The sequence below is a fragment of the Lissotriton vulgaris genome, chromosome 3_1 (genome assembly GCF_964263255.1).
Source record: "Lissotriton vulgaris chromosome 3_1, aLisVul1.2, whole genome shotgun sequence".
Lineage (NCBI taxonomy): Eukaryota > Metazoa > Chordata > Amphibia > Caudata > Salamandridae > Lissotriton > Lissotriton vulgaris.
The window spans coordinates 551,607,396-551,620,473 of record NC_141689.1 but is presented as its reverse complement, the minus strand read 5'-3'; the positions used below and the strand labels follow the sequence as shown (position 1 = coordinate 551,620,473).

Genomic DNA, 13,078 nt, shown 5'->3' with positions numbered 1-13,078 from the left:
CCCCTACCTGGGGGTGCTCTTCGGAGAGAGGGGATCGTGGGGCCCACAGGTTAGGGCAAAAAGCCTTTCAGTGGCCAGGTCATCGGCAGCTGTCATGAGATTGGGGGCTAGACCGATGGAGGCCTTATTGAAGGTATATAGTAGCAAATGCATTCCAATTGCCATGTATGGTGCTTCAATTTGGGGATATGTACGGCTTGAGCCTATACAGAGGGCAGAAAACAGGTTTTTGCGCTCCTTACTGTCAGTCCCGACATCTACTCCAACATACTCAATCCACGCGGAGGTGGGCATGGACTATGTTACAGACAGGCTCAACTTGGTACCGCTGATCTTTTGGATAAAGACATGGCTCAAGAAGGACTTAACTCTGAATCACTCAATCATGGAGGACGTCATGTCGCTAGACTATTCTAAAAAGATCCCCTGATTGGAATATCTGAGGAAGTAATTTGCCCAGGTGGGGAAACCGGAACTTTTTGAATCCCCTTCCTGTATTAGGAACGCGGATGTGGCCTCAGTTAAGAGGCAGTTTATGATCGTGGCGAGATTAGCCCGCGAGGAAAGGGAACTGCAGAAGTCATCGGTGAGGTCTCATTACATATCAAAAAGCTCGACCTCACTGGAACCCTACCTTAGCATTGTCACTAGGCCTTTCCACAGATTCCTTTTAACCAAGTTTAGATTTAACCTGATCTATTATCATTTGGGCAACTACCAGTCCTGGGCCAGACCAGAGTCAGCCCCTCCCTGCTCTTGTGACAACTTTTCAACCCAGGATACCAAGCATTTTGTCATGTTTTGCTCCTTACTTTCAGTTCCCCGCAAAAACAATTTGTTACCAATTTTGAGGGAGGCTGTTTTCATACAAGTCAGACCAGCTCTTCTTTACCTCCAGTCTATGAACAATACTCGCACTATATTTTGTATGGGAAATCTTTTGGTTGCAGCATCACGTATCAAATCAAGTATTACAACAATAACCAGCCCCTAATTTCTGTCCATCCCCCGCAGTCCATATTGTTATTCAGTTTCTTTGCCTTTTTGCACAAACTTTCTACTAATAGTTTTTTACTAAACCCCTTGCAGTCTATAATGTTATTTAGTATGTGGAACCCTGCCTTTTTGCACAAGCTCTTTTTAATAGTTTTTCTACTGAACATACTGTATTGTAACAATTTTTGAAAATGTAATTTTTTATTTTTAACATGTATGAAAGTATGTCTTTTTATGATTTAGTTTGAAATCGGATAAAGTATTTTGACTGACTGACTGACTGACTGGAGCCAGGCATGCACATATCCCAGAGAAGTTGCGATCCAGGTGGAGTTCTGCCTGATACAACTGAAAAGTTTGCAAAGGTCTACTACACTAGAACCACGCTGTTTAATATGGGTTGGACTCCCGATGACCGATGCCTCCAGGGCTGCCACATGAGGGGCACTTTGATTCACATGCTCTGTGAGTGCCCGAAGTTTGGGGCATACTGGAGAAGGGATGGGCGAAAAAGGTTTGGAGACCACGGGAGACAAGGTGAAGCTCATGCCCCAGCTGGTGTCCGTGGGGATCAGGGGTGACCAAACCTTGGACCGCTATAACTTGCTGTTCTGTAATCTGGCCCTGATGGTGGTCTGCCGGGATATCATGAAATTCTGGGGGACGTCCACTTTGGCAACTATGAGAGAATGGGGGGTGGGGGGACTTGACTGGTGTATGGGAATGGAAAAATTGGCATATAAGGCACAGGCGGTCCACGCAAATTTGAGTAAATCTGGGGCCCATGAAGAAAGGTGAGAGAACAAGAGGGGTAGGGACAATTAGTGAAAACCTGCCGCATAGAGGAACTGCTGAGGTCTCAACTGTGGATTGACGGAGGAGATCGCCCTGGCATGCTGTAACTATTTATTGGAAAGAGTTTTATTTGTCATATTATTATCTGATCGTGCCCACCCCTGGGTGGTTCACTGTACTTCTCAATGCATACTGTATCCCCATGTCCTTAAAGTCGTTTACCTTTATGCAAAACTCAATAAAGACATTTAAAAAAAAAAGAAATCAAGAAAATATGCCATTTAATGTTAAAGAAATGGCGGACTGTAAGCCCCTTTAAGCTTAAGTTTACAAAAGAATAAAAAACCTTTGGTGTTTTCAACACATGCATAACATAATTTATACACTATTTTACCGTAAATGCCTGTATCAATTTTTAAAGTTATTGCAGACATTAGCAATAAGCTGAATGCATGACATGATAAGGGATGTACAACGTTGCAATTCTTAGATATAAAAATGACATGTTTTACGTTTCACTTACAACGAACTTTTGTATTTATTGTGTACTTACTTCAATTGCTGTAATCTCAGTCAGTCCACTGTTATTAAATGACATATTTTCATGGAAAATATTCTGTTGTTTCACGTCGAGCATTGCCAAAATCTCCAAGCAGTGCTGGTTCAAAACTGACAGCCAACAAGAAGAATGACAGTGGTTACTTGTTTTAGTTTCATGGCACAAAATATCTCAACAACTTTCTTAGGTTTGGTCATATCATCTCTACATTCCCATCCGTTTTACGCCATATAATTAAGAAAGCGAAGGCCTGTTTTCGGTGGTTTGGCAGTGTTCTCCAAAACTCGGCCGTTATTTTACACATCTTTAAAGTGTTTTAGAATGCAAGCAACCTATTTTGTAGTAGTCTGTTGGCCAAAATATGTACCTCTTTCAAGTACAGACACTACCCTCTTACAAGATGGGGACGTTTTGTTACGGCTATCTAACAAAACGAGGATAGCTTTGCAGTCCAATTTATTATTAATCTTTTTCCAAAACCTTATTATTTATTGGATGAATTCACTAATCTCACAGAATTCATTACCACATTTTCATTTGTTCATCACATGAAACAAGGCAGACTTATTTGAATATTGTAATAATTTTGACCCTTCCTCCCAACTGCCTTCCTCCAATACGAGTATGATCTCACACATTGCATCACTCATGACGTTGAATAACATCAATGAAGATAACACTGATGACATCTCAAATGACATCACTGTTATTACGCCACTGATAAAACCATAATCATATCCAGCATAGAGTTACTGAGTGTACATGTGTGGGTCCACATGTGTGGGGCCATATCATGGAAATAACTTAAGTCCTGGGGGAAAGTATAGTAGTCCATTCTGAAAACTATGTGCAGCATAATTTACAAATCAAAAGTTTGCAGTGCAAGTATTGCTCCCTGTTGAACAAGGTTAATGTAAAGCACACCTAATGTGGATTGCAGGGGTATCTTTGAAAGTAGGATGAAGCTTAAAGTCAAAGGCTATTCCAAAACCATCTGTAAGAAAGGCCAATGCTTCTGTTCACAATAGATTTTCCACTAGTGCATAGCTAGGCAAGTGCTCATATTAAATTGTTGTAATATACTGCTATATACAAATTCGATTTAGCAAGAACATTTATACGGTATGGGTGTATATTTCCAGAATGGAACGTTTTGAGGTGATTCGTCAAGTGGGAGGCCATGAAAGCAGAGGGGCCCTAAAATGCAAAATCCCCATGCATTTTCTACTGACCTCTTCCAAAAAAGGCTACAGCACAGACTGCTGAACAAAACTGCACCAAGTTTGGCAGGAAGCTAGATCTTGGTTCGCAGATTACGCTTTTCTTGATTTGGTGTAAGTCCGTTTAATAGTTTTTGGGAAATTAAGGACCAAAAATAATTGCACATCTGGACAGTTGGGTGCGCAAGAGTCTCGAGAGACTCTCATGAGGCCGTCAGTTTAGAAATAAGAGCGTTCTGATTGGTCCAGGGAGCTTTATTTCCTTTGGGCAAACTTGCTCCAGCGGGATCGATCCCTCTGATTGGCGGCCAGAAACATGAGAAAAATTTTGTTGGCAGACATTACAGGGCTCGAGGGCTTAGTGTCCTGTCCTGAACAGTAAAAAAAAATATATACAAGAAGGCATACCCTGACCCCTTAGGCACCATGGGGTGGACCCAGAGGGTCACATTTATTGCATTTATGCCCCAGGGAGCCCACTCCCAAGCAGTTTTCATAGAGGGGAGGGGGGTTGCGTGGCCCTCCTTCCAGAGTCTTTAAAAGACCAGCGGAGCCCCTTGGTGTCAAAATTCGTTCATGACGGGAGGGTGGCCAAGGATTCCCCTCCCCGAGCCTTCAAAGGATATAGTTAGCACACTAAACTAAAAATGGTGAAGTTCAGTGTTTTTTTGTTTTCATACAATAGTTTTTATATTATTACAAGGCCTATTATCAAAAGTGTTTATATTCTTGTTATTGCAAGACTTGTGTATGTTTTTTAAGTGAGTGTCAATGGGTTTTTTCTTAAATGTAAGGTAAAATCTTAGTACTTTTCCTAAATATAATGTAAATTTAACCTTTGCTTTTTGTGTGGATTTATCGGATTTTTTGATAGCATTCACCCAACTCCCTTCCTGAGCAAAGCTTTTGAGCGGGCAGCTAACCCTCCACCATGCATGGCCTTAGGCCGCGGGAATTTTGTCACAATGCCTGTGGCCAACCCCACCCCCTGCTCCCCACAAGCGACCAACACCCTGCAGCTGACGAGTTACAACCAACAGCAAAATGCATAATATCAATACAGTTAGCATTGCAGCAAGGCCATGTATCATAAAGGGGGATGTCATCATATAAAGACAGAGGATAAAGGACTATAACTAACCACCCTCTACTTGGCAAGAAGAAGTATTATGATATAATAGAAGATATTTGTCAGCAGACCCCATACCCTAGTGCCTAGATGGTATATCTACATCATAGGAACCCCATGGCTCTTCGCCTTGGAAAGATCCCTCTCTAAGTGTGTGTTAACCAAACATGCATCCCCATAACATGAAAGCACATGTTTCCAGCAGCAACGGCTGCGTTAGCATGTTTTGTCTAGGTGATGGAGACGGACCAGAACAGAATAACAAGAGGCAATGTTTATCGACCTTGCTTACAGTGTTCAGATTAAACTTCCAAGAACCAGCAGAGAATGGTTTCCGTTTCAAAAAATGTAAGTTAAAAAAGTAGTAATGAGATGACAGGGCACAATTGCAAATAGACTATTGTGATGGTGGGATATTAAAGGTCCCCAGAAAATTGTACTAGCAACATGGCCTAGGTTACGTTGTAACTTCAATTCCTTTGTGGCATCTCCTAAGGCTAGCGTTTTATGAGCTGGGAACAGCGCCAAGTCACTGTTTACAGATGGGTAACAATATACCGTACTGATGCTTGTACATTGATCCTCACATGCATACTACCAATAAAAAAACATTTTTTTTAAAAAGGATATGTTTTATGTTGCTGCATGCTGGAGGAGAAAAGTGCCTTGATGTTTAGCGTATTCCCAATAAACTGATGTCAATTTGAAATAAAATACTTGTAAAGAAAATCCCAAATTGAGGAGTGTCACATACAGACTTTACATTTTCCGAGTAAAGACAAAGGGACAATCCTGTACTCACTGGTGGGTTGACACTACTAAACACTCTGGGCAAAATGCAGGCCAAATTGGAGTAATTTATTTTACTTGTTTATTCATCCATTGTAGCTCCCTAATGGTAAGTTAATGATGCTTGAGAGCGTGGATCTACATATGTAGGACTGTGATTCAACCCGGCCTACTTGAATGCGATTTAAGCATTCATATAAGACGACATGTAGTTTGCCTTAATAAATTAATCAATCGAAGGAATACATTCATATTTCACATCTTAAACGGAAAAACAATGAAAACTGGACTGTGGGAAACATAAATTATTATATGTGCTAATATTTATACAAAATCAGTTTGTTGTGTTGTTGCCCTCCACAGGATATGCCATCATTCTTGCTGTCAGTAATAATATGTACACAAATAGAGTTGTGATTAATTTTGCCCCTATGCTCATAGTAGTCAAACACGTGATATATTAACGCTTCCTTATTAATCACAAAATGATCACAAGTAACAAAGAGAAGTCCAAGAACGTAGAAAAGTCCAATTAAGGAACAACAACTTCAATAGACTCTCTTGTGTCAATGTTGATGTTTTAACAACTGTCCTGTCGGGTCATTCTCCTGAAAAAAAAGGGTGGCCCAAAGGGGTCCAGTAGGGAAATGAAGCATAAGGTAATGTCTGAAAAATCGTTTCTCAGGAAAAATCATGCCCATGGACAGAGCAGATGAGAATAATACAAGCTTGTAGGGAATCCTGCTGAATGTGAGCAAGGACTTCATAGTGGTGCCTCATTTACAGAATATGAGAGGGCTCAGCATTGGGTTTAGATGGTTAACAAGTCCTGTCTCTGTCTCTAATTCCCTTTTATGATAAAATACATGTTGTCTATTATGAATGAATGCATCTTATCCAGGTAAGCTCAGCTGAACCATTATTCTATATACAAATATATATTTACCCAGGTTCATATTGGCTTGCCCTGGTTTCTCTGTCAGAGTGTGAAACAGTAAGTGGTCAGAAAGATGTTGAGTGAGAATAGTAGCTGGGAAGTGATATGTTTTCAATTTCCTCAGGAACTGAGCCCAGTTTAGCTCAGAATTCAGGGTGGGCGGCTACGAGTTCCAGCAAACAGAGTCTTGTGCATTGAAACTGCATCCGACACTTAATCTTTGGAATTTTGGCACAATGTGTAGCACATCATTTAGTGATTCAGACTGCCTTTTAGTTTAAGAGTTGTACATAGTGACTTTTTTCAGCATTTACTATGGAAAGAAGTCAAGGAAACATAATTTAAGTGAACACTTTTGGAAGGATTTGTGCTAGTATTGGTAACAGAATCATCACAAGTAATAAATAAGCTCCCCCTTCCGCCTCCTTCACCCTCTACAAAACACTCTCCTAGGAAGTAAAGTACACAAAATGGCTTCATACAGCCTAATAGGATTGAATTACAGTTGATGGCGTCAGCCCTTTCCTGCTTATTTGTTAACACCCAGAAGAACAATTCTCTCTCCTTCCATCTGGGAGTCGATTAAGTATTCAGCATCCTCTTAATAAATATTAGAACAGGGGCTTGCATGTCCCTTCTGCATATGGTTCCCACTACATTATTCAGTCACTTCATTACCAATATGCTTCATAGCCTGTGATGCTCGTGTCAGAAAGGGTGTTTCCTCCCTTTTCAGTGGTAGAGAATCTCCTCCCAGAAACCTTGACAGTGGTGCAGAAGTTGGAAGAACCTTTGGACAGCACTCTGTTCCTAGAAGACCAATTCATAAATCTGGTCTGCTCCTGTTTTACCCAGTTCCACCCAAAATGGTTCTCCCCTTTATTGGTCCCTCTTTGCCTATGAACATAGTGAATTCTACCATTTGGTCTCATCTCATTGAATGCAACTTGATTAGAATAATGCACCGCAGGTGCGTCCAAAAACGAACATAAGATTACGTATGTTACTAGTAATGCAAACACTACACTGTCTTCTCATTCGATATACTGGAGTCTTTATGGCCCTCAATATTGTCAATAAACTCTAGACCTCAGATCACCATCCTTTCTGGCCAACAAAGATTTCTTCTATCAACTGTCATGCTCTCTCATATTGGCAAACCAATTCTTACTTGCCACCACTATGACCAGGACAGTCACTTATGGAGACTGCACTTTCTCTACAGCATTTCCCAAATCTCTTTTTTTTTTAAACAAATGTTATGAAGCTCCAACACAACACGAAGAGCTCCACAGAGTCACAGATCATAGCACAGTTCACATACATAGTATACTCAATTAACCAGATCCAGACCCAGACCACGATATTCCCATTTTGTTTTCTCCCTAATCACACAGTCTTCCCATCCCAATAAGGCGGCGGCCGATCTAGACCACGCCATCACCACTGGCTTAGACATCATCGCCCCGAAGCAGGCATCTAAATGCCCTAATAAACTTTCTCCCTGGTTCACCCCCAATCTAAAAATAGCCAAACTGGCTGCCAGAGCAGCCAAACGTAAATGGCGAAAAACCAAAAACATAACAGATAAACATCAGTATAAAGCCTCGCATAAAGTCTACATGAACGAGATAGTTTCAGCGAAAAAAGTCTACCTCGGAAATAGGATTAACCAGGCAGAAAACTCGCATAGAGAACTATATGCAATAGTAAAAGAATTCACAAACCCCTCATCCTGTCAACCCCCACTTATGGAGTCTCAGGAATGGGTCAAAATTCTCTGTACTTTCTTCAAGGACAAAACTATCAATGGCCAACGCCCTAAATATTTGAAAAAAAACTCTCTGATTACTGCCCGACTAGAACCCTCCGCTCCTCACACAAGCACCTCTTAACTGTCCCGAAAGTTCGCACAGTCAGAAATGGGGATAGATGTTTCTCTAAAATAGCCCCAGTAATATGGAACACTCTACCCCTGCAGATTAGAACAGATCCTAATCATAACATATTCTGGAGAAACCTAAAAACCTGGCTCTTCTAGGTCTGCCCTTCCCTCTGTCTTCTCACTGAACTTCTGCAAGCACTATGAGACTTATGGGTGATATATGCGCTATATAAATTCAATTTCAAATTCAAATTTACCCCAGATTTTCCCATGTTTTTGTGGGCAGCCTCTAGCTACATAAACTGTATTGTATTTTATTGTCATTGTATTTATATAGCGATTACTACCCCTGACGACGCGTCGAAGCGCTTTTTCGGCAAGTAGCACATTACTCCGGAACCCATAAAGGATTAGTGTTGAGTTAGTATAGTGAAATATGAAAGTAATTGAGTGGTGGATAGGATAATCAGTTATTTGGATTCAGAAGGATAGCAGAGGGATAGAAGAGGTATAAAGGTTTGCATTTATGTCGCAATTGTTACTCCTGATGGAACGGTAAAGCGCTTTTATCGTCAAGGAGCACGCTACTCCTGAACCCATAAAGGATTAGTGGTGAATTAGTATAGTGAAATATGAAAGTAATTTGAGTGGTGGATATTAGTCAGTTATTTGGATTGAGAAGGATAGTGGAGGGATAGAAGAGGGAAAAAAGGTTTGCATTTATGTATTAATTTATTTATGACATTTATAAAGCGCACTGTTACCAGACGGTGTCCTGGCGATTTGAGAAGTGGACATGTTAGTCTGTTAATTGATTGATAAGGATAGTAGTAGGATAGAAGAGCGAAGGTTTTAGGCTTTTTTTTGTGGGAGGTCAGCAGTAGTGGGAGGGTTGGGATGAGTAAAAAGGGATGTTGAGGGGAAGAGTCAGAGGGAAGAGTTTAGAAGGCTGGTTTTGGGGGATAGGTATAGTAAAAGAGGTGTTGGGTGGTGCAAGGAGGGGAAAGTCTCATCCATTTCAGGTACAAATCTTCACTCCCTTGTTTTCTGCAGCCTCACGAGCATTTTGCATGCATATTCCCGGATGTGCTTCCTCCTTGGTTCAATCAATCAATCGGGATTTTAATCACGCTACTCACCCAGCAGGGTCTCAAGGTGCGAGGGAGGAGGGAGCGCAAGCTACCGTCAGTCGAAGAGCCAGGACTTGAGGGTCTTCCTGAAGATGTGCAGGGTGGGGGCGCGTCTGATGTTGATCATGCTCGTTCCAGGTCTTGGCTGCGATGTAGGAGAAGGTTTTTCCACCCGTTCTTTCTCTGCGCATGCACAGGGGTTCAGCGAGGTCGGCGGGTTGGAGCTTTCTCTTGGGTACGTGGAAGGAGATTCAATCGTTGAGATTTTGGGGTCCTGTGTTGCGGCTGCATTTGTAGGCGTGGGTGAGTGTCTTGAAAATTACTCTCTTCTCAACAGGAAACCAGTGGAGGTTTCACAGGTGTTGGGTGATGTGTTTGTGTCGAGGAATGCAGAGGACAAGTCTGGCTGGGGTGTACTGTATGGTCTGGAGTTTGCGGAGCAGAAACTTGTTGATTCCGTCGTAAAGGGCGTTTCTGTAGTCCAGTCTGCAGGTTATGAGTACGTGGGTGACGGTCTTCCTTGATTCAGCGGGGATCCATTTGAAGGTCTTCCGGAAGATGCGAAGGGTGTAGAAGCAGGTGGAGGTGACTGCGTTGACCTGTCGGGTCATGGAGAGGAAGGAGTCGAGAACAATGCAGAAGTTTCCGGGCTTGGTCCGTCGGGAAAGGGGGGGGTGGCTGCCGAGGGCGGTGGGCCACCAGGTGTTCTCCCATGTAGAGGGCGAGGGTCCGAGGACGAGGGCCTCCGTCTTCTCCAAATTGAGTTTTAAGTAGCTGCTGCTCATCCAGAATGCGACGTCCTTCATTCCTTCCTGGAAGCTGAGTCTAATGGTGATGGGGTCCTTGGTGAGGGAGAGGATGAGCTGGGTGTCATCGGCGTAAGATACTATGCTGAGTCAGTGGTGTCTGACAATGGTGGCGAGGGTGACCATGTAGAGGTTGAATAGCGTGGGGCTGAGCGATGATCAACCAGATTTATCAGCACTGTCCGAGATTCCCTATTTGCATTTGCAATTTAGATAATCACAAGTTATTGCGATTACCTGAATTGTGAATCCAAAAACCTTTATGCATAGCAAGCAAAAGGGCTTTCTGCGATTGCAAACGACAGGTTTTTGCGAATCGCACTATTTGTGATCGCAAAATTGCTTGATGCATGTGACCTATAGTTTCCATAAACAGAAATCGCATACAGGCAACGGCATTGCAGAAACTGACATCAGTATGGTCAAACTGGGTAGAGTTAGAATGATACTCCAGAATAGTTACACCATTTTCCCCATATTCGTTCGGGCTTCTGAGGAAAGCCATGAGCCACGAGCCACATAAACTGGCATTTCCTGCTGCGCACACCGGGCGCATGTGGCAGGTGCGTTGGGAGAGAAACCAAGCAAGCGCGAGGGGCTGAGATATGTGGCATGTTGATAGTTTAATTGAACCATGCGCAGTGGGGCTGAAATAGTCAACTCCTGGGCGTCATGCAATCCTTCCCCATTCACCTTCTGCCAGGTCCCCAACCCATGCCTCGCATCACTGCTCAGCGCGTTCAAGGCCATCTGGGGCATGGATGACCAGCGACCAATAGATCCATGAGATAGCTACCTTACCCAGACGCTTAAAGGAAATCTTCGCCTCTATAGGACAGCATTCAGGTAGTGACATGTCTGGGAGAGCATGGGTCTGCAGAGGGTGACTTAGTTGTAGATACTGAAAAAACTGAGTTATGGAGAGAGAGTACAAAGACCTCAAATCCTGGAATGTCTAGAGGCGGCCCCCTCTAAAGACATCTCCCAGGAAAAAGATCCTAATCCGGTCCCAGGGAGCGAAACCCTCCAAAGCTGTGAGCTGACCAAGGCACGTGCCCCGTCACAAGGGAGTTGGCCTGGTGATTCGATGGTCCCAGCGGATGAGCCAAAGGACTGCCCTCCAGCAGGTAAGAGACACCCACCTACATGGGGCAGTGTAGTGGGCAAACGCGTCCCGTACTGGAGGTCGAGCAGACCATCCAAGCTCGGTGAATAAATCTACAAGTGGCATGGCGGGTCATCCCATCCCCCATGAACCATTCATTAATCAGTACCAGGTGGGCCCGAGGTAATACAGATACATGTCCGATAGGCCCAGGCCGCCATCAAATGGAGAATTGCGCAGCATTTGCACTCTATGTCTGCCACCCTCCCACACTAAGTTAGTGATCTTGGCATTCAGGGAGTCAAGCCATTTGCAGGGGTGGGGTGGGGTAGTTACCAAGGACATATAAATAACGCAGCAAGCACATCATTTTAAAGAGGGCAGTACGCCCCATAGGGTTCAACGGAAGAGCCGCCCAGTGGCTTAGGTCACGATCAAGTGTTTGGGTCATTTCCTGGAAATTATGATTCCATGCCATGTCTGGGAAAGGGGCCATGTGAATCCTTCAATATTTAACGGAGTTGCGCCAAATAGGAATTTTGGGGCACCAAACCCGCCATGAGCATCTTCCCTACCTCCACCAGGCAAGACTGGCCTTTATTGTAGTGGAGAAGTGTGGCTCAGTGGTTAGAGGCGGCAGACCTGGAAGCTGAGATCGGCCGTGGATCAGGGTTCGATTCCCCGCCTCGGCGGGTCTCGGGCTCAAAAATTCCACGGAGTCGACAATTCTCGCTCTGGTGCCTACTCGACTCACGGGGTCACACTCTGCGACTCTGGGCAATAGCTTGCTTAATCTCCACTACGGCCCCTCGCGGCGGGATGCCTGGCTTTCACCTTGTGGATACCCGGCCGGGGTATCTCACAGGGGAATACCAGGACGGGTTCCCTAAGCAAGCGCCTAGAGACCCCTGGGTTATAGTGCGCTATATAAATCGAAACACATTTACATTTACATGCTTCGCCATATAACCGAAGGAGGGACATGCAACAGGGCCCAATGCGCTGTGGAATTTGCACAAAGAAAAGACTGTCATCTGCATATAATGCAATAAGATCCTCAAATCCACTCCCCCACTGCCAGCCCCAGATCTGCATATCGCAGCGGATGAGCCGTGCCAGGGGTTCTATAGCCAGGATGGAGAGCAGTGGCGAAAGTAGACAACCCTGGCGTGTATAGTGTTCAATAGGGAATAGAGAAGAGAGGACAGCGTTCACCTAGACCCAAGCGGTTGGGGCACTATACAGTAGACGCATATTGCAGCGGCACACCTACCCCAGTCCAGCCCGCCGGAGGTCCCCATTGAGAAAATCCCAAGATACTGTGAAGAAGGCCGTGGTAAGTCAATTAACAAGACAGTTAGGTAACCCTTAATGCCTTGTGACTGAGCATGCGCAGCGTGTACCCTCCTGATACAGTGGTGCATGCTGCAACTTGGTATGAATCCATATTGGTTTGGATGGATTAAATGTGGAAAGGCACGTACCAGCCCCGTCGCCAGTATTTTCCCATAGATCTTCCAATCAGTATTGATGAGGAAGATTGGGCAGTAGGTTGAACACTGATCAAGAGGAAAGCCCTCTTTAGGTAGGACTACAGTTGTGGCGCTGTCTAGATCGGGTGGAAAGGACCCGGATCGCACCGTGGCTGTGTAGAAGTTCAAAAGATGGGGACATAGAATGTCCCGGAATCGCTTGGAGTATTCAATTGGATTCCCGTCGGGCTGGCT

The 13,078-nt window shown here is 44.0% G+C and overlaps 1 protein-coding gene across 1 annotated transcript in view; it reads right to left on the bottom strand.

Annotated features, from left to right (window-relative positions):
• The window catches only part of CCDC125 (coiled-coil domain containing 125), a 307,161-nt gene that overhangs the window by 83,828 nt on the left and 210,255 nt on the right, over positions 1-13,078 (bottom strand). Inside the window, exon 8 of the mRNA XM_086960825.1 lies at positions 2,345-2,460. Coding sequence (XP_086816951.1) covers positions 2,345-2,460 — 116 coding nt within the window. The remainder of the gene's footprint in view (positions 1-2,344; positions 2,461-13,078) is intronic.